A 27,670-nucleotide genomic window follows, 5' to 3' on the forward strand; every position below is an offset into this window, starting at 1 on the left:
AACGCCCTGCCCCTCCAGCCGCCCAGCCGGATCCCGGGGTGAGGGCGGGACCGCGCGGGGCGGGACCGCGCGGGGCGGGGACCCCAGATACGCAAGGGGCGGGACCAGTCACGGGGCGGGGACTCTGGTGCTGGGGACCCACCGGGGCGGAGCGCGGCGGAGTGTGGGGGCCTGTGCGCCGGGCCGGGGGCCTGTTCGCTGGGCGGGAACGCGGGAGCTGGGGCCTGTGCGCCCGGCCCGGGGAAGCGGGGCCGGGGCGTGGCCGGAGCTGTGAGTCTCGGCGCCCGGGCGGGGCGGGGCGGGCGAGGCTGCGGCGCCGGGGCCTGCGCGCGGGGCGGGGACCCTGGTGCCGGGCGTGGACGCGGAGACCCGGGCCTGGGCTCGGTGCGGCGGGTTCCACGCGGAGCCGCTGGTCCCCGCGCCCTGCGCCGGCGGCCTCGCCATGTTCACCTTCGTGGTTCGCGACGAGAACAGCAGCGTCTACGCCGAGGTCTCCCGGCTGCTGGTCGCCTCCGGCCACTGGAAGAGGCTGCGGCGGGACAACCCCAGGTTCAATCTGATGCTGGGCGAGCGGAACCGGCTGCCCTTCGGGAGACTGGGTGAGCGTCCCCGCGCCCCCCGCGCCCCCGCCCCGCCCCGGCCGGCCCGCTGGAGCCGGCGCTTTTGTGCTGAGGCCACAGATCTCCCCCGTCTCTCACCCGGCAGAGGAGACGCGGACCCTGCGGGTCTGCACCATCCTTCCTGAGAGTCCCCGCGCGGACCCCTGACAATGGCCCGTCCCGCACATCCCTCGTCAGGTGGGACCCCCGCCCATCTCCCGCCAGACGCCCCCCTATCCCGGGCCGCGCGCCCCCTCTTCTCATCCCCACTCCTGATGCGGGCTGAGCGCGGGGCGGGAGCTCCTCGGAGCCGGTGACATCTGCTGGGAATTGCTCCGGCCTGAGGGCGTGGGAGGGGCACTGTGCGCGGTGACCACCCCAAGGATTCCGCTCCCCGGGGCTCAGATGACCCGCCAGGGGGCTGGGGAAAGACCTGAACTCCCAAAGCAGGAGCTTCGGAAGGGAGCCAGGGAGGGGCGAGAGGTGCGATTTCAGCCGGTCCTTTAGCTTCACCAAAGAACGCGTGCTCACAAGTGTGGGTCACAGCGGGCGTTGCACGCAGGCTTTACACGGCCGGGTTCTCCCCGTGCGCTGCTTCATGCGCACGGTGGGAGCTGGCTTGGCACCATGGCACCACCAGGTGCACTTTGCCCGCTGCGGAGGCGGTGGGGGGCGTGGACCACCCCCCTCCTCTTTAGATGACGTCATCCAGAAGTTGTGCAGGGACTTCAGCTTCTATCCCACTGACCTGCGTGTAGCCTCACGGCCTCTCCTCCATGCGCCATCACCAGGAATTGCAGCCGCTAGCAGCCACGCTCCCTGCCAAAATCCCCTGGGGGTGGGGTGGGGGCCAGATCATAGGCCAGAAACCCACGCAGAGACTGGAGAATGAAGACAAGCCATCTCTGCTTTGGAGGGAACCAGGCAGAGCATATTTTGTGTCCATGAGAGGAAGCAGTTTCTAGAAATAGGTGTGGTCAGGATGGGGAGGTTGCAGGGACAGAGACTGAATCGGGCCTTCAGAGACCAGCTGGCTGCCGGAGGCATGGGACCCTGTGCAGCCTGTGGCTCCGGGAATGAAGGGTGTGGCAGCACAGCCTGGACTGAAGTTTCTTTCTTTGGAATGGACCATGAGCCACTTCTTTATTTCCCCCACCCTCACCCCACCCCCACTTTTTAATGACTGTACAAGTTTTTGATGCAGGGAAGGGTTGGTTCTAACCCCCAGAAATCTTGGAATATGGGGAATTTGCCTGGTGATGAACTGTCTCCCCCAGAAGCCCCTGCACAGGGTAAACCTCCCCTGGAAGGAGAAGAAACTGCTTACAGTCGGGAATGCTCATTTCCTCCTTGCGCCGTCCACTTCCCGCCTGCCCCACTTCCTTCCTGTCCGCGGTGCCTGCTGTCAGGGCTTAGCTGGGATCCTAGCGTCAAAAGCACCCCTGGTTCTGCCGGGGCTGAAGCGGGCGATGGCCCTGCTGTCGTGCTCGGGTCTAGGGAGAAGGAGCAGAAACCACCCAGCAGGCCCACCAGGTCGGCAGGTGAGCAGGAAACGTCTGGCGTTGATGGAAAAGGAAGCAGCATCCCACAACCAAAATGCTTTATGCCTTCACTGTAGGCATATTTTCCTTTTGCTTAAAGTGCACCACACAAACCCCCAGGAAAAATCAGGTAAAGGCTCAAGATGCCTGGGCCGCGGGGTGAGAGGGGAGGCAGCCCAGGTGTGATCAGGGAGCTGGTGACAGCCAGGCCGTGCCAGACTGTATTTAGTTGTCTACTGTTCTCAGATCAATTATTCATACTTCTGGCAGCGTCAGCTCAGACTCCCTTTCTTCGGTTTTACTTTTGTTTTTGTTGCTGGAAATTCAGTGCATTTGGTTAGGATTTTAAACTAAACCAAGGCTTTTGTTTTTATTTGTATCCTTTCTGCTCTAATTGAGGGAGGAGGGGACTTGCCATAAGATCTATTGAAAATGTGTTTCCCTGTCGGGTGATGTACAGAGGAGAGTCCTCAGGCTTTAGAGTTTGTGGATGTGGCCTTCCCACTGCCCGCCCCCCCCCCCCCCCACCACCACCTTCTGGTGGTTTTCTTAGGAGCCCGAAGAAGCAGGTGCGCTGGAGGCAGGAGCGTCCATTCTGCTGCCGCCCTTGATGGCTATGGGGAGAAGGCTGGGAGGTCAGGAGTGTGACTCCGCTGCCGTCCTTCTGTACAGATAACTTACCAGTCCGTGTGTTAAGCCAGGGAGGGGATCGGGAGAGGGGGAATAGAAGGACAAACAGGCGGCAGTGGTCTCGGGCAGCTCTGGGATGTTGATATAATCTCCCCCACGGGGAGGCTGAGCGGGCCAGTGGGATGCTGAGGCAGGGCAGTGCCGGTGCCGGGCAGCAGAATCGTTCCTGTCCAACCCCCAGTCCTGGAAGGGAGAACACGCTGGGCATGACACAGCTGTTCCCGCTCCTGAGCCGGGTGCCTCCCGGGCCTGGACCCCTCTGAGCCTCCCTTTCCTCCACAGGTCACGAGCCTGGGCTGGTGCAGTTGGTGAACTACTACCGGGGGGCGGACAAACTGTGTCGCAAAGCTTCTCTAGTGAAGTAAGTGTTCCTTAAAACCTTGATTTTTTTTTACGTAAATGTTCGCTTTCATCACAAAGCACTTAAGGAAGAAATGTGGGGTTATTTTTAAAGGGCAAAATACTTGTATTTAAAAAGCCAACACATACCCGTTCTGGAGCTTCCTCTAAGCTACTTGGATTGCAACCCAGAATTCTGCCATCTAGCACTTGACAGAGCCTGTCTGTCTGTCTGTCTGTTTGTCTCTGAGGTGAGGCTCCCAAAAGCAGATCCTGGGGTGGGTTTATGGTGTAAGTGATGGATTGGGATGTATTTTGTACTCCAGCATCGGTCAGCCATTGGCTGTGGGGAGAAGTGGGGCATTTCTGGGCACAGCCTGTCCCTGGAGAAGGGGCATGCACACGACCTTGGCAGCCGCTCTCACGGGAGCCAGGGTCCCCTTAGGAAGGACACCTGGAGGGCATACCTGCATCTGCTGCACCGCCCCTCTCAGCGAAGTTGGGTTTGGCAGGTGTCATAAGAACAGTATCTTAAGGCAGAGGAAGCGATATTATCTGCTGATCTTGTGATCCCAGCTTCCCCTCTGATTAGCTGAGGCAAATGTCCTTATCCCTCTAAGTCCCACTATGTCCCTCCTAGGCGGTTGTGAGGGTGGATAAAGGTGATGTGTGTAAAGTGTGGGGCACAGGGGTTTATAGGGAGCATTTGGCTCTGTGCCTCAGTTTCCTTCTCTGTAAATTAGGGACAATAATAGGAACTGCCTGGGGTTTTTGTCTGGATTGAGTTAATGTATGTAAAAGCTTTGAATAATGCCTGCCTCAAAATAAATAAAAATATATTTTTTAAAAAATAAAGGTGCAGTCTTCATAGGAATGTGTCCCCTTTTTGTTCAGACTCACTGGCCCCAGTGACTTAGTATCCACTTCTCTCAGTGAAGAGTCTTCCTGATTTGTTGGCTACTCCTAAGGGAGACACGCTTTCTGAAGTCTTCTTCTTTTTTTTAAATATTTTTTTTATTGATTTCAGAGAGGAAGGGAGAGGGAGAGAGAGAGAGAGAGAAACATCAATGATGAGAGAGAATCATTGATTGGCTACCTCCTGCATGCCCTCTACTGGGAATTGAGCCTGCAACCCAGGCATGAGCCTTTGATCGGAATCAAACCCAAAACCCTTCAGCCCACAGGCTGACGCTCTATCCACTGAGCCAAACTGGCTAGAGCTGAAGTCTTCTGATTACACATTTATTACATATTAGATGGAAAAGATTCTTTAACTAGAACTAGAAGTGAGACATGATTGTCCAGATTATCCCTTTAGAAATTAATATAAAATGTTTATTTAGTATTTTTTCTACTATAATTTTTTCCTATAAAGATAAAGGTAGAATTTTGCTTTTATGAGTGAGAACAGAGGATGCTGTAGGAAACTATTCTGGGTATTTGCATATTCAGCAACTATACTGAGGTGGAGTGAGAAGTACAGGAACGCACGACCAGGTGTGAGTAGGTGTCTGTTCTCTGGGACCTTGGACAGCGCCAGGCTGACTCCCAGCGCCCCATCTGTAAAAGGGGGCTGATGGTGATCACACCTGCTCTTTGCCCCTGGTGGCATGTGACATAGTCTGTGACATCTTGACTTATGCAGACTGGGGTTGCCCTCATCTCCACAAGTGTCCTTTATTCTCTCGGGACTGTAGTCATTCCAGGAGGTGATGGTTCCCTTTATCATTTTGTCTCTTTCCCATGATTTTGAAAGGGCTTGAAAGGGCTCGGAGAGTTTAAAAAAAAAAAAAAGGCATCCTGGATCGAAGCTCACAGAGGACAGCTGGATTGTGCAGGGCCGTCGCAGCTGAGCCAGGATGATGCCAGCCTGTACCCAGAGGACCAGGGGCAGTGCCACAGGGCAGCCCCCGGAGGGTTTCCACTAGGATCCTGCCCTGGGCCCTGGACTGCAGGCACCTTCCTGCATCACGACAGGGAGTGTCAGAAATTCATCGCGGCCCAAGGCCATAGACTCAGAGCCCTGAGGGGCTTTTCTTCTGGCTCAGGTTTCGGACTCTCTTTCCCTCTTGTGAGCATTTCTCCCCTGGAGATGTAACTAAGCCTCCAGGCATGATTTCTTTCCAAATGGGTTTATGAGGAAATGGGACAAATGCAAAGAACTTCCTGCAGAAACTGGTCTTGGTTTTCTACAGGAAATGAAGGTGACCCTGTGGGCCAGCGCTGTCCAACCCCAATAGAATGCTAGCCACGTGTGACTTCAAATTTCCTAGTAGCCACGTTAAAACTAGTACAAAGACACAGGTGCAATTTATCTTAATCATATATTTTATTTAATTAAAGAATCCAAAATTTCATTCTGATATGTAATTAATAGAAAAAAATGAGTGATGTATTTCAGATTTTGTTTTTATACCGAGTCTTCAAAATCTAGTGTGTATTTTACATTCCCAGCACATCTTAATTCAGGCACTAAATTTTTATTGCAAACCCCTTGTTCTGTATTTAGATTTCATAAAAATTTATGCTTAAAAAAAGATTTATGGACCCAATTTGCTCCACCTATGTAAAAATTTTTCAATAACTGAATCAGATACCAAGTAAACATTTTCCTTTAATATGCATGCACAATGACAAAACAGGGTCATCTTATTAGAAGAACTAACTTGGGTTTAAAACAAAGGTATATTTTCAAACCTATGTCCAAGTTAAATAAATCCACCAACTCTTGTGTTAACTCAGTAGTGTACTATCAAATTCAAAAGAGTACTGGATAAATTGAAAAGAACTCTAAATGTATTAACTTCAACCAAATGTTTTTCAAAATTTCCCTTAGTTTTGCAGCTACTTTGCTGTCTGTTACAATTAAAAATCTTCTGCATATGAAGTCATGGTATAAAAATATGTAAAACCATTATTTTTGACTTGTATTCTAAAGTCCCAACATAAATACTCATACTTATTTGGCTGGGTCATAAATAAAGTTTTCTTTTCCCTTCTTTTGAACTTTAAAATTAGCTTGTTTATAGCAGTGTGAGAATCACACTGCCATTTTTAATCTTTTGGTTATTGGGTGAAATAATGAAATATTGAAAATATAATCATTAAAATGATTTAGCCCTAGTCGGTTTGGCTCAGTGGAGAGAGCATCGGCTTGCAGACTGAAGGGTCCTGGGTTCGATTCCAGTCAAGGGCACATGCCTGAGTTGCAGGCTTGACCCCCAGTAGGGGGCGTGCAGGAGGCAACCAATCAATGATTCTCTCTCACCACTGATGTTTCTCTCTCTCTCCCCCCTTCCTCTCTGAAATCAATAAAAATATATTTTTAAAAAAGTGATTTAGCAAGCATTCCTTTTATTTCAAGAACTTCCTTTTATTTAGTGTTTTAACGTTACAAAACTCTTTCCTCTGACTATCCTTGGCAGAGAACACAGCATCATTAAACACCGCCTTCTGTTTCGTGCGACAGGTCTCTACTGGTGAGTCATGGTAGCGTTGGCAAGCACACACTGAAACAGTGTCGGCGTTGTATCCGTGGTACCTTAAAGGGAGTGGGCTTCGGAAACTGAGTGCAGATGTTTCCAACATGTATCAGACAGTAGGATGCAGTAATACGGGAAATATCAGTCTTAAAATCCCAGGAAATCCAAATTTTAACTCAACCCAGCTGGAGCATGTCTGTCGTGACAGACACGGGTTTTTTGCTTGTAGGTGGAACTCGCCTTTGACAGATGTAAGTGATGAAAAATGAGCCACATGGCAAGCTTGATATTTTTAGGCTTCAATTTGACAATGTTTTCTCATATATTTGTAAATCCTTTGAGGGAACAGACCCAAAGTGTTAATTAGGCAGTCTTTTATGTCACACCACTTATTTAAAAAATTTTTTTTTTAATTTTCAAGTTTTGAATCAATCGTTATTGTTAAAACTGTTTTATACTCTGTAGGCAGTTACTTAACTGGCTTGACTAAAAATTGTTCACTTTCTGTAAAATATGTTTTTTATTCTTATTTCCTCAAAATAATTTCTATTACCACATTTTTATCTAAAGTGCTTTTCTTTTTTGTGTAGAATCCAAGTCATTTTATAGCTGACCGAAGCTACAAGCACAGATCCTATTAAACATTTGTTTCCATTGTTTTGTTGAATATTTAATTTGAATTTCAGCCACTAATTTCATTGATTCTTTTTGACTGTTGAGAGGAAGATCAACTTCATTATGTATTTGCTAAAAATGTCTCATGTACACTCTGCCACAACAAATTGCCATTGTTTGTCATTCGTTGTAAAATTTGTGTCATACCTTCTGCAACTGCTTTCTTCCCCGCCCCTCCCTCCCCCCGCCCCCTCCCCTCCCCCCCCTGTCCCCCCTCCCCCGCCCTTACTGTTCTGGTTGTAGTTCTAGCTTCTGTGTCTCTGTTCAGTTCTGTTGCATCTGAAGTTTACCTTTATTTTAAATTTTAAAATTGTCCGTATTTATTTTTTTAACTAGACAAATTTTACTTTAGTTGCCAATTATGATTTATCTAGCTGTCCCTGTAACTCATGCTGTCTGCATAATAAACACATCGCAGTGTCTCATTATCGCCTGGAAAGAGCCCACATGGACCGAGTCAGCCCATTGTCCCCGAGTGGAACAGTGGTGTGTTTATGGTGATGCAGCAGTGCGCCTGGCAGTGCGCGCCGCGACACAGCACGTCAGGCCCTGCAGTGGTTAAAGGGAAATGTCCTCCTGCCCAAACAATGAAGTTGTGCTTAATGGACAAACGTTTTGCAAGGCTTTAGGTTTTAAGTTAAAAACTAAGCTAAATGTAAAATTCGGTTCCTCTGAGCACTTGAAATGTGTCACCCTGGCCACATTTCTAGGGTTCAGAAGCCACATGTGGCTAGTGGCCACCCTATTGGACAGTGCAGAGAGAGTTGAACTTTCAGTGAGTTAGAAATGCATTTGTCCCTTTAAGTTTAAGTAACTCAAATCCTGTTGTCTTCAACTTTAAAATAACTTTATTTTAAATCTCAGTTTTAAATGTTCTTTCATTATTTCTGCCATTTGCGCACAGACTGGGTTTTGCGGGTGAATTTAACAGAAGCTTAATTTTCGCAGTTCTGCAGAAGATGAGCCCAGCTTAGGGAAGGCCCGTGATTGGCTCTTGGCTGGCTCTGACCCGGGGGAGGGTGGGCCAGGCAGAGTTAGGACTTGGGAGTTAGGGACTTGCATTGTGCCTGTGTCTTACGACCTGAGTGATGCTGGGAAATGTACTCACTTTTGTGTGGCCCAGTGTCTGATCTATGAACTGGGATGCTGGTGCCTCCCCAAGGGACCGACTGGAGAGTAGATGTGGTGGGAAGCCCTTCGCAAGCCCTGCTGCTTATTAAGGGCCTCGCCCAGAGCCTGACTTTACCTTCTGTTGCGTCATGTTATTTGGGGGCAGGAGGTACATTTAGTTATGACCACCGGCGTCCAGTGTCCCTTTAGAAAGATTCCTCCTTTAGTCTGTCTTGAAGCCAGGAACGTGTTGGCTCAGGATTATTTCAAGTTAAGTTTCCTTGGAGATGATACACACACACACACACACACACACACACACACACACTCTAGAGGCCTGGTGTATGAAATTTGTGCACCGGGGTGGGGGGTGGTCCCTCAGCCTGGCCTGTGCCCTCTCGCAATCTGGGACCCCTTGGGGGATGTCCTCCTGCCGGCTTAGGCCCGATTCCCCCTGCCTAAGCCAGCAGTCAGACATCCTTCTTTTAGTCCGGGGCTCTCGCAGTCCAGGACCCCTTGCTCGTTACTGCCCACCTGCAGCAGAGGCAGGAGAGGCTCCCGCCATGGCTGCTGCGCTCACCAGCTGTGAGCCTGGCTTCTGGCTGAGTGGTGCTCCCCTGTGGGAGCACACTGACCACCAGGGGGCAGCTCCTGCGTTGAGCGTCTGCCCCCTGGTGGTCAGTACACGTCATAGCGACTGGTCGTTCTGCTGGTTGTTCTGCCGTTCAGTTGATTTGCATATTAGGGTTTTACTATATTGGTTTACATATTAGGGTTTTACTATGAAAAGATATATATATTTCAGAGAGGGAGGGAGAGGGGAGAGAGATAGAAACATCAATGATGAGAGAGAATCATTGATTGGTTGCCTCCTGCACGTCCCGCACTGGGGATCGAGCCCACAACCCCAGCATGTGCCCTTGACCGGAATTGAACCCGGGACCCTTTCAATCCACAGGCCAATGCTCTACTCATTGAGCCCAACTAGCTAGGGCTGGAGATACATTTTAAAAAGAGCCGAGGTTCTGGACATTGGGTCCCTTTTTGACCCAGCTGACACATCCCTTTAAGGTTGCATGGATAGCTGTGTGCAATCTGTAGGGCATTACAGATTGGTCCAGGGAGGGAAGAGCAACGACTGGGACAAGGAGACCAGGTCCCAGGCCCTGGTTACACGCTGCCTCCTTGACGAGCTCTGGAGGTAGCACTGGCTTTTCTGAAGAGTGACCGATGACTGACCCTCTGTCGTCTGCCAGGCTCATCAAGACGAGCCCAGAGCTGGCCGAGTCCTGCACATGGTTCCCCGAGTCGTATGTGATCTACCCCACTAATCTCAAGACCCCGGCTGCGCCTGCGCCGAACGGAATCCACCCACCGATCCCTAGCTCGAGGACGGACGAAAGGGAATTCTTCCTGGCTTCTTATCACAAAAAGAAGGAAGACGGAGAGGGCAATGTTTGGATTGCAAAGTCATCCTCCGGTGCCAAAGGTGAGTTGGCATTGCCGTCCCTTAGGTTCCCAGGGCTCTGTGCAGCCGTACGCTAGACGTTCACGATGTATTTGGATGAGTGACTCTTCTCATCTGAACCCTGAGGGTAGATAGCACAGTTAGTTACATTTCCTTAAATGTTAATCTATGTGCTGGAGACTTCTGCATGTCCATCTCCACACAGGTACTCTGCAGCTAGGTCCTTTCCTGTGAGCTCCGGATCCACTTGCACGCTCTTGGGCATTTGTCCCAGAGAAAAGAAAACATGGCCACGTAAACCCTGTATGTGATGGTTCACAGAAGCTTTATTCATAATAGCCCCAACTGGAAGCAACTCAGATTCCTTCAGCAGGTGAAGGATTAAGCAAACTCTGGTGAATCGACCTCACAGGATACTACTCGGCAATAGAAGGGAATGATCTATTGCTGAAATCAGCAACTTGTTGAATCTGCAGGGAATGATGCTGTGTGAAAAAAGCAACACCGATTCCCAAAGGTCGCATAGTGTATGATTCTATTTATATAACATTTCTGGAATGACAAAGCTGTAGAAATGGAGACCAGATTAGTGGTTGTCTGGAGGGTGCTATGGGGAGGGAAGCAGTTGTGGTTCTAGAAGAGAAAATTGCGGGGTCCATGCAATAATGAAACTGTTTAGAATGGACAAAGATACTTGCAAATCATGTCTCTTATGAGGCGTCTGCATCCAGAATGTATAAAGAACTCATATAGCCGAAACCGGTTTGGCTCAGTGGATGGAGCGTTGGCCTGCGGACTGAAGGGTCCCGGGTTTGATTCCGGTCGGGGGCATGTGCCTGGGTTGCGGGCATATCCCCAGTGGGGGATGTGCAGGGGGCAGCTGATCGATGTTTCTCTCTCATCGATGTTTCTGACTCTCTATCTCTCTCCCTTCCTCTCTGTAAAAAATCAATAAAATATATTTAAAAAAAAAGAACTCATATAGCGCAATAATAAAAAGACAAATAACCCAATTAAGAAGTGAGCAAAGAATCTAAATAGAAATTTCTCCAAAGAAGACATACAGATAAGAGTAAGTACATGAAAACATGCTCGACATTATTAAGCATTAAGAAAATGAAAATCAAACCACAATGAGATACCACTTCACACCCACTAAACTGGCTATAATTATGAAGACAGATGACAGCAAGTGTTGGTAAAAATGTGAAAAAATTGGAACTCTCATATATTGGGGGAATGTAAAATGGTACATCAATTTTGAAAAGCAGTTTGGTAGTTTCTAAAAAGTTAAACATAAAATTACTATATTATTCCACTCCTAGGTATATTCCCCAAAGAATTGAAAATATATGTCCACACAAAACTTCTTTGCAGATTTTCCTAGCAGCATTATTCGTAAGGGCCAAACAACAGTAGAAACAACTCAGATATCCATCGACTGGTGAATGAATGAGCAAAATGTGATATATCCATACAATGGAATGTTATTCTGTCATAGAGAGGAATGAAACACTGCCACATGCTACCACATGGATGAACCTTAAAAACATGATGCTCTGCCTGGGTTGTGGGCTCAATCTCCAATGGGGGAGGGGGGCATGCAGGAGGCAGCCGATCAATGATTCTCTCTCATTGTTGATGTTTCTGTCTCCCTTTCCCTCTCCCTTCCTCTCTGAAATCAATAAAATATATATTAAAAAATAAAACATGATGCTCAATTTTAAAAAGCCAGACACAAAAAAAGGCTCCATACTGGATGATTCCATTTATATGAAGCATCTAGAACAGGCAAATCTATAGTAGGTTAGTGTTTATCAGGGGCTGGGGCGAGGAAGGAATGGAGGACTGCTGATGGATGTAGAGTTTTCAGGAGGTGATGAAAATGTTCTAAAATAAGGTTGTAATGATAATTACTGGAATATACTAAAAACCATTGAATTGTACTCTGTAAAAGGGTGGGTTTTATGGCAGGTAAATTATATCAGGGAGGCTGTTAAAAAGGATATTGTATCATTTATGTAATGTTGATGGACACTTTGAATGTAGCCAGTATTTTTCTGTTACCAAACTGCAGGGGATCCACTTGCACTTTTGTATCTATGCCCTAACCTTCCTGGTGTTTCCATAAGATAGGGTGTTAGATGTGGTCACAGCGCCTTTATCACAGCAGGCCGTGATCCACAGGAGAGCGGCGTTTATTTAGGGCGCCTAGACCTTTACAGTGTCTTTAGAAATGAAACTTCATGGTCGCAGCTGGCCAAGACAGTGTTTACAACCCTATATGGAGGAAAAATTGAATGGCCCTGGAGCTTTGGTGGGCGGAGGGGAGAGTGTGAGAGATTGGACCAGGGAAGGGTGGAGAAAGGAGAGTGAGTAGGCCGACCAGAGCCTCCTGTCTGTGTTTTACTGCTGTCAGCGTTTCCTCCCGGGCTTTGCAGGGAGCGGTTCCTCTTGGGACGGACTGCACTAATTTTCGTTTTAATTTTACTGGTCAGGTGAAGGCATCCTCATCTCCTTGGACGCTGCCGAACTTCTGGATTTCATAGACAACCAGGGCCAGGTGCACGTGATCCAGAAATACCTCGAGCGCCCTCTGCTGCTGGAGCCGGGGCATCGCAAGTTCGACATTAGGTAACGCGTCCATGCAGTGATGTGAGGGAGGAGGGCGAGGTGCAATGTGAGGAAGTGTTTGACTGTGTTTAATACGTTACCAACACTGAGCACAGCCGAAGGGAACTGAGCTTCTGTATCTAATTCTCTATTTTTCCTTCAATATTTTTCTTTCTAAAATATGTTACTAAGATTATGGGGGTTTTTTGTTTGTTCGTTTACTTTTTTTTTTTTTTTAATGAAAATGACTTGTGGATCCAAAGGGAAGGGCATAAACATATGGACCTTGCGCCTGGTATGGCTCAGTTGGTTGGAGCGTCCTCCCTTACACTGAAAGGTTGAGGGTTCGATTCCCGGTCAGGGCACATGCCTAGGTTGCAGGTTCTGTCCCTGGTTGGGGTACCAATTGATGTTTCCCTCTCACATTGATGTTTCTCTTTTTCTCTCTCTCCCTTCCTCTCTCTAAAATCAATAAACATGTCCCCAGGTGAGGATTAAAAAATAATACATACATACATACATGCATACATACATACATAAATGGGCCTTACAATGGGAGAGAGGTACACGGAACATGTAATTCAGACACAACAGATCATGTGACCCCCAGACAAATAATATGTCCTGACCTTATTTATGTCCTACTTTTTGAGGATTTCATGAACACATCTCAGGTTTGTGGACTTTATTTTCTGAGCAAAGAGCCTGGCAAGAAGAGGTGAGGGGCTTTCTACACCTGCATGACCCTCTCAGCCCAGCCTGCTTGTGGCCTGGCTGTTGGCTCTTCAGAAAGGATTTGGCCTCAGCTGCCTTTATGTCAGGTCAGCTTTAGGATGACAATCTTCCTCTTAAAATTATTTAAAATTACCAAACATGGCAAATGGAGGTTTCATAGATTAACCTTTGAAGTAAGCCCATCAGATCTCTTTAAAATGCTGGCTCTCGAATGGATCAGAGTCCCCTTGTCATTGGTGGTGACATGTTTGGTTTGGTCATTACAATGCTAGTCCACTGTCTCAGCTACTTGTTGTGGCCTGCCTGCATAATTTAGAACCTACCTTCTTCCTCTACTTCCCGCCAAGAAAACCAGGGGATGATAGAGACACCTGATGTGAAGGAACTTTGGAGGACGTGAGTAACTGTTTTTGTTGACTTGCAGAAGCTGGGTCTTGGTGGATCACCAGTACAATATCTACCTCTATCGAGAGGGCGTGCTGCGGACTGCGTCAGAACCGTATCATGTTGATAATTTTCAAGACAAAACCTGCCACTTGACCAATCACTGCATTCAAAAGGAATATTCAAAGAACTATGGGAAGTATGAAGAAGGGAATGAAATGTTCTTTGAAGAGTTCAATCAGTACCTGAGCAGTGCTTTGAACATTACCCTGGAGAATGCTATCTTAGTACAAATCAAACATATCATAAGGTAACATAATTGTATCTTTTTAGTTATATGTGTCTTGGAGAAGCTTTGGGAGTTTGTGCCTTTCAAGGAATTATTCCATTTAAGTTGTCTAATTTGAAGACAAAAATTTTTGGGTAATATTTCTTTTTTTTTTTAATTAAATCTTTATTGTTCAGATTATTACAGTTTTCCTCCTTTTCCCTCCCCATAGCTCCCCTCCACCCGGTTCCCACCCCACCCTCTGCCATTAACCACCCCCCCCTCCACTGTCCTCATCCATAGGTGCACGATTTTTGTCCAGTCTCTTCCCGCATCCCCCACACCCCTTTCCCCCCGAAGAATAGTCAGTCCACTCCCTTTCTATGCCCCTGATTCTGTTATATTCACCAGTTTATTCTGTTCATCAGATATTTTATTCACTTGATTTTTAGATTCACTTGTTGATAGATGTGTATTTGTTGTTCATAATTTGTATCTTTACCTTTTTCTTCTTCTTCCTCTTCTTAAAGGATACCTTTCAGCATTTCATATAATCCTGGTTTGGTGGTGATGAACTCCTTTAGCTTTTCCTTATCTGTGAAGCTCTTTATCTGACCTTCAATTCTGAATGATAGCTTTGCTGGATAAAGTAATCTTGGTTGTAGGTTCTTGGTATTCATCACTTTGAATATTTCTTGCCACTCCCTTCTGGCCTGCAAAGTTTCTGTTGAGAAATCAGCTGACAGTCGTATGGGTACTCCCTTGTAGGTAACTGAGTTTCTTTCTCTTGCTGCTTTTAAGATTCTCTCTTTGTTTTTTGCCCTTGGCATTTTAATTATGATGTGTCTTGGTGTGGTTCTCTTTGGATTCCTTTTGTTTGGGGTTCTCTGCGCTTCCTGGACTTGTAAGTCTATTTCTTTCACCAGGTAGGGGAAGTTTTCTGTCATTATTTCTTCAAATAGGTTTTCAATATCTTGGTCTCTCTCTTCTTCTGGCACCCCTATAATTCGGATGTTGGTATGCTTGAAGTTGTCCCAGAGGCTCCTTACACTATCTTCATATTTTTGGATTCTTTTTTCTTTTTGCTTTTCCGGTTGGGTGTTTTTTGCTTCTTCATATTTCAAATCTTTGACTTGATACTTGCGATCCTCTAGTCTGCTGTTGGAACTCTATATAATATTCTTTATTTCAATCAGTGTATGCTTAATTTCTAGTTGGTCCTTTTTCATAACCTCAAGGGTCTTACTAGATTTCTTGAGGGTCTGAATAAGTTTATCGGTGGTTTCTAGAAAATTCTTGAAAAACCTTAAAAGTTTGGTTTTGAACTCTATATCCAGTCATTTGCTTTCCTCCATTTCTGTCATTTCTGACCTGTTTCTTTGTCTCCGCATTTTTTATGTTTCCCTGTGTTGGTAGAGTGGCTTTGTGTGCTAGGTGTCCTATAGGGCCCAGTGGCTCAGCCTCCCCAATTACCTGAGGTGGACACTCTTGGTTCACCCCTTTGTGGGCTTTGTGCACAGTCTTGTTGTAGTTAAGCCTTGATTGTTGTAGTTATCACTGGGAGGAATTGACCTTCAGGCCAATTGGCTGTGAGAATCAGCTGTGTCTACAGTGGGACTACTTCTGTGCTGGAGACACCCTTACGGGCAAGACTTGCTTCAGTGGGGCTTTCGTGCTCACTGAGTCTGTGCCCTGAGTGTGTCCCTTATGGATCTGAGGAGTTGTAATCTGGATGGTCCCACTCTGACCACTGGGTACACTGGCTCTTGGATCTCTAAGAAGGTGCTAATTTAGCCTCTGCCTGAGGCTACCCAGCAGGAACCCAGCTGTCAAGCAGTGCAAGCTGCTGTGGGGCCTTGGTCCTTCTTTTGGATGTTCTGGGTCTCTCTGACCCAGCTGCAGTTTGTTAGGTAATTTTCAGATTGCAAAGGGCCAGGCCTTTCATATGCAAAAGCCTCTGTGCACAGTTTGGGTGGGACGGGGTCTCAGGGGATCAACAGGACGGAGCAAGCAGCTATGGTTGCTCCTCAATCCTGCCCTAAGAGGCCCCGCTTCTCAGTGTCCCGGTAATTGCTGCAAGCACCTCTGAGAGAAAGCCGCCCTCGAGTTCCAACCGATGCCAGACAGTCCAGTTTCTCCCATATGAGTCTGGGTCCCCAGAGACTCGCCCGGAACTGGAATTCAGAGCAGTCGGGAGCTTGAGACTCCCTCCCAATTGAAAAAGACAGCTGCGTCCTCAGTTGCCAGCCCTTTCCGCGTGCGCCTCTGTACCTCTGCACTTTACTTCCGCACCTCCTCTGAGTCTCAGTGTGCTTTTCTCTTTCCTTCTAGTTGTAGAATTTCCACTCAGCCAGCCTTCCTGTGGTTCTGGATGATGTCTGTTTTGTCTTTTAGTTGTATTTTTGAAGTGGTTTGAGAGGCAGCAATTTCTGGTGTTTACCTATGCTGCCATCTTCAGTAATATTTCTTTATTATTCTTTTAATATTTGTGGGATCTCTAATGATGTCACTGCTTTCATTCCTTATATTGGTAGTTTATATCTTATCTCTATAATTCTTGGATTCATTGGATTGGCTAAAGGCTTATCAGTTTTATTAATCTTCTCAAAAAGTCAGTTTTTTGCTTGACTAAGTATCTCTATTGTTTTTGGTTTTGTTTTCTTTGATTTGTGCTATTTATTATTTCCTTCTGCTTTTGGGAGGTATTTAATTTTTTTCTAGTTTCTTTGTGAAAGGTTAGACCATTTATTTGAGAGACTTCATTTTTTAAAAATATAAGCATTTGCCCTAGCTGGTATCTTTTTAGTTATATCCACTCAGCGGATTGAGTGTCGGCCTTCGGACAGAAGGGTCCCAGGTTCAATTCTAGTCAAGGCACATGCCCAGGTGGCATGCTTGATCCCCAGTAGTAGGCATGCAGGAGAAAGCCAATCAATGATTCTCTCTTATCATTGATCTTTCTATCTCTCTTCTTTCCTCTCTGAAATCAATAAAGATATGCTTTATTAAAAATAATAAAAATTAAAATATAAGCATTTAATGCTATCAGTTTCCCTCGAAGTACTCATTAGCCATACCTCATATTTTGCTATGTTGTGTGTTTTTTTTCATTCCATTAAAATAATTTCTAGTTTCTCTTGTGACTTCATATTTGACTCATGTGTTATTAGAAACTTTGGCTTACTTTCCAAATATAAGGGGATCTTTCCAGATATCTTTCTGTTACTGATTTCTACTATAATCCCATTGTCATCAGAGAATAGTTTGTATGGTTTGTGTCTTTAAAATGTGTTAGTTTCGTGTCCTAGAATATGGTCCATCTTTGTGAATGTTCCGTGTGCACTAAGAATAACATGTACTCGCTCTGCTTAGGCTTGTTCTATTAATGCGACTTCAGTGAAGGTAGTTGCTAGTGCTGTTCACGTCTTTTATATCCTTGCCGTTTTCCTGTTCCACTGTTTATTGTTGAGAGAGAAAAAAATCGAAGTCTCCAAGTGTTTGGATTTTTCTATGTCTCTTTTTAGTTTTACCAGTTTTTGTTTTATATAGTTATGAGTTGAAGATCTATTATGAGGTGCATATACATTGAGAATTGTTGTCTCTTTTGGGAAAATTGATTACTTTATTATTGTGTAGTATCTGTCATTATTTCTGTAATATTTCTTATTTTAAAGTTGATTTTTTGTTAATACAGTCACTCCAGCTTTCTTTTGATTAGTGGTATTTTCTTTCCATTCTTTTACTTCTATTCTATTCAACTGGACTCTGGTAGACAACATAGAGTTGGGTTTTTTGTTTTTTATTTTGTTTTGAATCCAATATAATAATCTGTCTTTTAATTGGTGTGTTTACACCGTTTAAATTTAATGCAATGATTGGCTTGGTTGGATTTATGTCTACCATTTTATTATTTGGTCGATTCGTTCCCTCTTTCTTTGTTTTTATTTGCTTTCATGTCTCCATTTCCTGATCTCTTTAGAATTATTTGAATATTTTTAGAGTTCTATTTTAATTTTCCTGTTGAATATTTGGCACTATCTGTCTGTCTATATTTTAGTGGTGATTCTAGGGATTAAAAAATATATGTATCTCATGTTTCAGTCTTCTTAGAATTAATAATTCACCACTTCACATAAAATCCAGACATAACATTCTACTTTACTTGACTCTCCCTTTCTGTGTTATAGTTGCCATTTGTATTACATCCACATACATTGAAATCTCTACCACATAATGTTATAATTTTTGGTATTAACCATTATATACATTTTGTTATGTAGATAGTCAAGTTTGGTTTTTAAAAAATATAAGGCCAAACTGAATAATGTCTATAAGAAACACATTTAAGTATAAAATAAGAAAAAACATTTTTATTTACCCATATATTTGCTTTTTTTTTTCTCTTTTCCTTTAGTCCCGAGGTTCCAGATTTCTCTCTGGTATCGTTTCCCTTCAGACATTGTCATTTCTTTTAGAGCCGTTCTGCTGGTAATAAGTACTCTTAATTTTCCATCATCTGAAAAAGTCTTTATTTCTCTTATTCCTGAAGGGTGTTTTCACTGGAATTACACAAACATAATGTCAATCACAAAAATAAAAAAATAATAGCTGTATACAAGATGCATACAGATTGATTCTATTCATATAAACTGAAAAACAAGCAAAGTTTAGTAAATACATTATTTAGAGGAAGGTACATATGTGGTAAAAATAAAGAGAGAAGCAAAAAATTCAAAGTAGTGATTTTCTCTGGAGAAAAAGCAGGAGGGACCCAAGGAGGAGGCCTGAAAGTACGGATATGGGTACATGGATGGTCGTTAATGCTCCATGTATTTTAGACTCATTTTTATTTTTAGACTCATTTTTATTTTTTTTATTTTTTTATTTTTTTTAATTAAATCTTTATTGTTCAGATTATTACATTTGTTCCTCTTTTTCCCCCACATAACTCCTCTCCTCCCAGTTCCCGCCCCACCCTCCGCCCTCACTCCCCACCCACTGTCCTCATCCATAGGTGCACGATTTTTGTCCAGTCTCTTCCCGCATCTCCCACACCCCTTTGCCCCCCAAGAATAGTCAGTCCATTCCCTTTCTATGTCCCTGATTCTATTATAATCACCAGTTCATTCTGTACATCAGATTATTTATTCACTTGATTCTTAGATTCACTTGTTGATAGATGCATATTTGTTGTTCATAATTTGTATCTTTACCTTTTTCTTCTTCTTCCTCTTCTTAAAGGATACCTTTCAGCATTTCATATAATCCTGGTTTGGTGGTGATGAACTCCTTTAGCTTTTCCTTATCTGTGAAGCTCTTTATCTGACCTTCAATTCTGAATGATAGCTTTGCTGGATAAAGTAATCTTGGTTGTAGGTTCTTGGTATTCATCACTTTGAATATTTCTTGCCACTCCCTTCTGGCCTGCAAAGTTTCTGTTGAGAAATCAGCAGAAACAAGGGTACTCCCTTGTAGGTAACTGAGTTTCTTTCTCTTGCTGCTTTTAAGATTCTCTCTTTATCTTTTGCTCTTGGCATTTTAATTATGATGTGTCTTGGTGTGGTCCTCTTTGGATTCCTTGTGTTTGGGGTTCTCCGCGCTTCTTGGACCTGTAAGTCCATTTCTTTCACCAGGTGGGGGAAGTTTTCTGTCATTATTTCTTCAAATAGGTTTTCAATATCTTGCTCTCTCTCATCTTCTGGCACCCCTATAATTCTGATGTTGGTACGCTTGAAGTTGTCCCAGAGGCTCCTTACACTATCCTCGCATTTTTGGATTCTTTTTTCATTTTGCTTTTCCGGTTGGGTGTTTTTTGCTTCCTCGCATTTCAAATTATTGACTTGATTCTTGCGCTCCTCTGGTCTGCTGTCGGGAGTCTGTATAATATTCATTATTTCAGTCCGTGTATGCTTAATTTCTAGTTGGTTCCCCAATATAGCATCGAGGGTCTCATTAGTTTTCTTGTAGATCTCATTAAGTTTATTGGCGGCTTCTAAACAGTTATTGAGAGACCTTAAAAGTGTGGTTCTGAACTCTAGATCTTCCATTGACAATTTTGTCCTGTTTCTTTGTCTCCGCATTTTGTTATGCTTCCTTGGTGCACCCCCTAGTGGTCTTTGTTCACAGTCTTATAGTTAAATCTTGATTGTTGTAGCTAATTCCAGGGAGGGTTTGACCTCCAGGCCAAGTGGCTATGAGAATCAGCTGTGTCAGCAGTGAGAGAACTTCTGTCCTCTAGGGAGGTGCTAATCTAGCCTTTGCCTGAGGCTATCTGGCAAATGACTCTGTGCAGGGCTTGGGCGGGGCGGTCGCACAGGATCAACAGGGTGGGCCGGAGAGAGCAGTTATGGCGGCTCTCAGTCCTGTCCCCAGGGGCTCTGCCTCTCTGAGTCCCAGCAATGGCTGCAAAGCTCGGAGAGAAAGCTGCACTCGCTCTGACCGAAGCCAGACAGTCCCGCTTCTCCCGTTTGAGTTAGGGTCCCTAAAGACTCGCCCGTATCTGGAGCTCAGAGTCTGCGACTCCCTCCCGATTGAAAACGCCAACCGCGCCCTCCGCCGCCAGCCCGCTCCGCGCACTCCGCACCTCAGAATTTGACTTCAGCACTGCGCCTCCTCTGAGTGTCTGTATGCGTTTCTCTTTCCTCCTAGTTGTAGGACTTCCACTCAGCCAGCGTTCCTGTGGTTCTGGGTGATGTCCCTTCCGTCTTTTAGTTTCACTTTTGAAGTAGTTGTTCAAGGCAGCAAACTCCGGCGTTAACCTATGCCGCCATCTTGGTTCCTCTCCCTCATTTTTATTAGCATATTTATTTTGTCTTCATTTTTAAAGGACATTTGCTCTGGAAACAGATTTCTAGGTCAGCAGTTAACATTTTTTTGGAACTTTAAGGTGGCACCATTATCTCTGGCTTCCATTTTTTCTGCTGAGATGTCAGTTGAAATCTTAGTATTGCTTTAAATGATTTTTAAATCTGTTTTTAAGGTTAATTTTTGTTTATTTTATAAATTTTACTATGAGATGTGTATAGTGTATAGTTTTCTTTGTACACACTTTTTTATACACATTCATAGTGCTTCTTGAATCTTGGAATATTCATGGTCATTATCTTGTCAATTATGGCTTTTGTCCCAGGGAAGCCTCCATAGTTTCCCTTCTAACTGTACGGTTGAGTATAAGGACAGCTATCTGTGGTCATCTTAGAGTCATTATAACATATTTTATTACTAAGACTGGAGGCCCAATGCACGAAATTCTGCAAAGGGCTCGGCCCTCGCAGCCCCGGCTTCATCTGGAAGGTCGTCTGGAAGGACATCTGGAAGGTCATTTGGCTGTCCAGTCTAATTAGCATATTATGCTTTTATTATTATAGATAGGGATTTGCCGCAACTTTCGGTTAGGGGAAAATCAGAGAAGATCTTCATAAAGCAGAAAAGGCCTACGTATTCTGGGATGGCTGTATTAGAAGACAGTGGCTTATTATTCGTAAGCTCCTTATGTAATTACCTCATTGGACCATCTCAGCACCAGGAGTAGGTATTATTTTACCTCCTACTTTATAGAAATCAAAGCTTGGCTCCAAGAGGTTAAAACATTGTCCAAAATTCTGGCCTCGGCAGCCTGACCTCTGACCTCACTTACTTATTCACTATGTTTCTGAGATTCACTTTTAACCTTTATATTTTTTTCAAATGTTTATGTTTTTAGTGCATATTCCATGTTTCTGTTTTTCCAATTTTGGGAAACAGTAGTTGATGCTAGTAACTATTCTGTTTCAACATTTAGTTTCAATATATGTAGCTCTTCAGTCTTTTAATGAGTAACAGTTTGGCCACAGGACTGGGACAAGCAAAAGAAATGAACCAGGCCAATAGTCTTTGTGCCAATTCTCCCCTCACTGGTTGACCATTGGTCCACTTCCCTTCTATGGAAAACGTACATGAAAGTGTTTTATTTATTATAAACAACATGTGGCAGCCGCTGTCCTGTGGGAGGGACCCGCCTTTCCGGGGCCGGGTGACAGCTCGGAGCTGGGAAAGCAGCCTGTATTTGTAAAGACATGCGTGGTTACAGGTCTTCTCACAAGTTGCTGGGTAAATATCATTGTCTTGAATAATCTGTCGGCAACAACTTTAAAGGAGAGAGGACGCCAAAGCCGATTTATGGCAGCACCTTTCATGGGCAGTCCTCTGGCCCATCTCCGGCCCCTTCGCCCTCGCCCCCTCTCAGCCAGCTCTCCCTCTGCCCACAGGAGCTGCCTCCTGAGCGTGGAGCCCGCCATCAGCACCCGGCACCTCCCTTACCAGAGCTTCCAGCTGTTTGGCTTCGACTTCATGGTGGACGAGGAGCTGAAGGTCTGGCTCATCGAGGTCAACGGCGCCCCTGCTTGTGCTCAGTAAGCCTCACACCGCGGGGCTGTAGCAGGTGGAGGCTGGGAGGCCTGTCTCAGCAAGGCCGTGCGCTCCGTGGCCCTGGGCCGCTGTCAGGGAGGAAGAGGCAGGACAGGAGGCCCCGGGGTCCAAGCTGGCAGGGGCTTTGCAGAGGCGTTTCCTCTCCCGTTTCCCCATGTGTGTGGAGCGGTTCGACTGCTCAGGCGGGTGGTCGCTGCTGGGAGAGTTTCAAACACGGCTAGAGACTGCGGGAGGAGGTGAGCGGGCAGGGTCCTGGAGCGGAGACGGTGACACGACCAAGAAGGTCGGGCTCCTCGGGCAGGGAAATGCCCTGGAGCTGGGACTGAGGTGTGGCGTGTGCCCAGGAGGAGGGAGCGCTTTCAGAAAGGGGCACGCACCAGGCACCAGCGGAGCCTTGCTCATTGCCAGGCTCTGGGCGGAGCGCAGTGGGCGGAACCTGCGGGAGGGGGGCGCGGGTAAGCTCCCATTCCTTTGGGGGAAGAGGCTGCAGGTGGCATCATGTTGTGCCGTGAGGAATGATGGAGGGGACGCTGCACATGTGAGGGAGAGTCGTTGGGACTCGATCCTTAAAGGCTCTGTCTTTCCGAGATCCACGGTCATCTTCTCCTCCATGTCCACATCCTGGAGAAACAGATCTTCCGAAGGGTCAGCGGGAAGTCCCGCAGAGATGAGTGTGCTCAGGGCGGTCCGCTGCAGGAGAGAGACGGGCAGACACTGCCCGAGTGATTACTGTGGGAATCATATTGTTACACGTCCGCAATCGACAATCAATAGGTTCTGTGGTTTAGGTGCATGACTCTGAGAGGGGAGGACTTCTGGACTGGGGGTGGGGCTTACAGTAAGGCGGCCTGGAAGCCACGAGGGACCCTGAGAGGCCAGGGGCAGGGGATGGGCCAAGCCCCCATTTTAGTAACAACCATCAGGCCTCACACGCCTCCTGTCACTGTTCCTTAGAGGCGGGCGGCTGCGTGGTTTGCGACATAGAACCTCAGGGCAGTGAGAAGGAATGGGGTGCGGGGAGAAGGCCCTGCGACGGGGAGGGTGGCGGCAGGGACGCCATTGCCTGGGAGGGGGAACCGGATGGTGAGGATTTCTCCTGGTGGGAATCGGGAAGCAGGACGATAAAGGCCTGTGTTTTCCTAGGCCGGGTGGCCCGGAGCATAATCAGAAGTGAGTTTCTCTCGGGACCACACGTTTCTGGTTTTACCCCGCGTTAGAGCCAGTCCTGAGGGATAGTCAGCCCCATGAGCGGCCCCATGAGGCGGGCAGACATCCTAGGGAGTAGGCAGGGGTGGGGGCCTCATCGCTATTCTGAAGTTTTCCTCCTCAGCTTTTCTGCTTTGGTGCTTCCATTGTCTGGATTAAGTCCAGAGCCCGGACGTGGCCTCTGGGCCGATGTGGCCGGGCCAGTGCCTTGTCTGCAGCACCAACCTGCACTGATCCACCTCCCCGAACCCCTGGCTCTCTCTCCTCCCTGCTTCTCCTTTCATTGCGCTGCCCTCTCCTCCCCACCCAGCTCACTCTCTCTCTCTCTCTCCCTCCTCCGTTGTCTTTGTCCCTGTCTTTGCCCTCCTCCATCCTCTTTTCTACCCTGTACCCATCCTCTGACCTCACTCATTCCCCTGGCCTCAGCTCAGCTGACACTCATGGGGAGTCTTTCCTAACGTCCCCTCAACCGCAAGGAGTGGGTGCTTTGCGTGGGGAGGCCTGCCCTCCGTGTCCCCCGCACAGGCAGCAGGAGGGCCCTGCACGCTACTGGAATTGCCGTCTTCCCTGCGGCTCACGTCAGCGTGGGATTCTCTGTCCGTGCACCTGCGAGGCCTTCCAGACGCGTCGTCTTCCCACGGCGCCTCCCGCCGTGTTTGTGTGGACGGCGGAGGCCAGCTGTATCACTGTGGTCAGGGGGTGGAATTTCCAGGGCAGATCCTGGTGAGAAAAATTTTGGTTTCTCGCTTGCACGTTGGTGAACTTCCTCAGTAACATACTTTTGAACACGTTTCAGGAAGCTCTATGCAGAACTGTGCCAGGGCATCGTGGACATAGCCATATCCAGCGTCTTCCCGCCCCCCGATGCCGAGCAGCAGCAGAGCCAGCCGGCCGCGTTCATCAGGCTGTGACCGGAGACGTGCGGGTCCTGCTCCAGGAGAGACGCCCCATGGCTCCACACGAAGCCACAGTGAGAAAGAGGCAGCTCGCAAGGCTGTGATGGAGGAGGGAGTGCGAGAGCGAAGGTGCCCCCAAGGGGCTCCGGGTGGAGCTCTCTGCACTGCTACCCAGACTTGAAAACTGCAACGAATTTCCCCGAGGGGAGAGCAAGACGTTCTTCTAAGGGGAAAACACGGGGATTCGGTTGTCGTCCTTGAAAGCAGCAGATTTCTATGCTAAGGCCGTCCTTGAAAGCAGCGCCTCTCCTCCCGGGGCCACTGGACCTGTGCGTGCTCTCCATCTGCTGCAGCCCTCGTGCCTTAGCTCGGTGCCCAGCTGCAACCTCTGTCCCGCGGGGACTGATGCTAGAGCGTTTGGGAGGTCGCCCTGTGTCCCTGCTCGTCCCCCGTGACACTCTGCCTGTGAGACAGCGGCCCTCGGTTCCCTGCTGTGCGCTGCCTGGAAGGGCAGGGCGTTGTCCTCATCCCGTACCTGAAGGCGCTGGGTCAGTCTCCGGTCGGGGTGGGTGTGGGCTGGGCACCAATACAGCAAACGCTGCTGTCAGTCTGCTCTCTGCATGTTTTAGAAACCGAGCAGCAAGTTTGCCACAAGCCTGCAGGCATCAAAAAGCATGAGAGAAAAAAGACAATGCCTTGCTTTGCTTCGTAGTTGGGTGTCCTTGAAATATGATGGGTCTGTTATCTTCGTTTGAACCAGAATTCATGCACTTTTGCAAAGTTCCTGGGGGTCAGGAGAAGGTAGAATTCCCCTCCCCCAGGTGGCCCTGCCCCTGACACAGGGAGCTCCCACCATCTCCTTCTCTCCCAGCACCTGCTGTGGGAGCTGGAGGGGATGGTGTTCCAGGAGGAGGCTCTGCCTCGGGGAGAGGCTCTCAGTGAGTGTCTGTCTGCCTGAATGGGAGCATCTCCCAAAATGAGAAAGATGAGGTTTTAGAGCTTCACACAGCGTCCTGTAGGTCAACAGTTGTGTCCTGTTAGGGGTGGTGTGGTTTTCCCTGGCTGGATCGGGGAGCATTCTGCAGGCTTTTCAGGAGGCCATGTTACTAGCAGTGGGAAGAACAAGATGCCATGTGTGTTTGCTGAGCTGAGTGAAGGGGCCCTTCTTAGAGCGCCAGGATCCCAGTAGACCCATGGGCAAGGCCCCTGCTCCTCGGAACGTGTTGTGTGCTGCCTTCGTGTGTATGTGTACTCCGTTACTCGTCCTCCTTGCACACAAAAAAAGCAGTTCTGCAGTCAGGAAGACTTTGTAAAAATACTTCTTATTTCAGAGAGGAAGGGAGAGGGAGAGAGAAAAACATCAGTGATGAAAGAGAATCGTTGATCGGCTGCCTCCTGCACATCCCCCACTGGGGATCGAGCCCACAACCCAGGCATGTGCCCTTGACCAGAATCAAACCGGGTCCCTTCAGTTCGCAGGCCGATGCTCTATCCACTGAGCCAAACCGGCTAGGTTGGGAAGACATTGTTAAAAAGAGAAGAAAAAGCAACTGTTCCTAAAATTGGATGAGATGTGGGAGCTTACATGTGGGCAGAGGATGTGAAGGTGTGATGCTGGGGGGAGAGGAGAAAGACCCGGCTGGGTGGGCTTGCATGGGGAATTGGAACTATAATGCCGTGGTTGCTCGCTCAGAGGACAGATCGTGAAGTTTGCATGCAGAGCACAGTGAAACTGTCAGTGGTTAAAGTCGCTCCTGGAGGCCCCTGGCGTGGCTGCTGGGTTGGGGTTGGGGACTTAGAGCGTGGCCAGGTGCACCCACTTAGAGAGTGTGGGGTGCTGGCTTCTGCGAGCTCGTAATGGGGAAAGCGTGGAAGACTTGTGGGGCTGTCCCACGGGAACACGGATGTGTAATGACCTTTTGGACCTAAGTTACAGGAATATTTGAGAGCTTTCCAGCGGCTACAGCGCCGGAGCTAAGAATGCAGATGTTAAGAAGTCTGTGGCTCTCGATGGATTTTCTCAGAAACCTGGTTCAGTAGCACATGTATGAGGGAAGTGAGGCTCTAAAAAGAAAATGATACCTCATTCCTCACGTGTTTTCAAATACATGTCTATTTATCTTTACTTCTGATCAGGGGGTGGTTGGCTCGGAACCGTCGCATCCCCTCCACGCTGTCCTGGCACAGGTGGTCCTGCCTCGCTGCCCAGTCAGTCTTCCTGTGCGTGTCCCTGTCCGCGTCACTAGTTGCTGGGGAGGGAGGCGCTATTCATTGGCGATGTCGGTTCCAGTCTTGGCCCTGCCATTGGCTGCTCAGTGTTGGATGAGCCGTGACCTCTCTGTGCCTTAGTTTCTTGTCTCACAGAAGAGATTGTTGCCAGAGCCGGGACTACCTCACAGGCTTTAGTGAGGACAAGTGAGATTAGGAAGACTCGGGAGCCTTCCGTACCAAGACTCCTAGTGCTGGCTGTGTGCCGGAACCACACTGTGCCCCTCTCCCCACCCCGGCGACTGAATCAGAACCTCGGGCAGCAGTGCGCACCACGCTGCTGGAGAAGGAAGGGAAAACACATTCTTATTACCTGAGAGGAATCCCGTAGGGCCCAGGGCTTTTAAAAGTTCCTTTTGGAAGAATGACCAGGTGTTGACATGTGTGTTCATGCGACAAGTGCCGTCTAAGCCGTTCTCTCTTTGCTTCTTGTCAAACATGCCTTCATCTACTGAAACAGTCTGTGAAGACTTGGCAGCGAATGTAAACAGACAGGAATCTATAAATCTGCTGAATAGGCATTAAGGCCATTAATTATTGAGAGAAAAGCCCCTTTCCTCACAAGTAACTCCTGTGGTGTTTAGAGCTCAGTTTTACCCAGAACATTCGAGTGCCTCGGTGTCTGTGTGGTGCAGTGGAGCAGGTGCGGGCACACTTGCCGCGGACACGCTGTTCCCCAGCGCCTTGGATGTTTCTCACGGGCTTGGAGTGAGCGGTAGTGCTGGGAAGGTACGGGATCCGCAGCACCCACAGGGGAGTGAAGCTACAGTGTGTTTAACTGTTGAGGTTGTCAGGCTGCGGTGCATGTGGGGGGGTGGGGGCGGGGGCTCTACTGGAGAAGACAAGGCCCCTGAGTGGCCCCACAGCATGTGGGAGCCGTGAAGAAAAGTCAGTGATACACGGACTCTGTACCTAAGAGGAAATGACTTCTGAAACAAGGTGATGTGATGAATGTTTAAAATGCCTGGAGCATTAAAGTGAAGTAATAAC

The 27,670-nt window shown here is 47.5% G+C and overlaps 2 protein-coding genes across 2 annotated transcripts in view; one reads left to right on the plus strand and one right to left on the minus strand.

Moving 5' to 3' along the window:
* Positions 1–444, minus strand: part of LOC308526407 (uncharacterized protein) — a gene marked incomplete at its 5' end in the record, with an annotated part of 39,167 nt that extends 38,723 nt beyond the window's left edge. Inside the window, one exon of the mRNA XM_081101526.1 lies at positions 143–444. Coding sequence (XP_080957652.1) covers positions 143–444 — 302 coding nt within the window. The remainder of the gene's footprint in view (positions 1–142) is intronic.
* TTL (tubulin tyrosine ligase) lies at positions 332–27,670 on the plus strand. Its single transcript, XM_081100806.1, has 7 exons — positions 332–599; positions 3,113–3,191; positions 9,693–9,925; positions 12,403–12,538; positions 13,677–13,946; positions 22,151–22,294; positions 24,313–27,670. The coding sequence occupies exons 1-7, from the start codon at positions 443–445 to the stop codon at positions 24,425–24,427; spliced, it is 1,134 nt and encodes a 377-aa protein (XP_080956932.1). The 5' UTR covers positions 332–442; the 3' UTR covers positions 24,428–27,670.

This window comes from Myotis nattereri, assembly GCF_964212035.1.
Source record: "Myotis nattereri genome assembly, chromosome: 10".
NCBI lineage: Eukaryota > Metazoa > Chordata > Mammalia > Chiroptera > Vespertilionidae > Myotis > Myotis nattereri.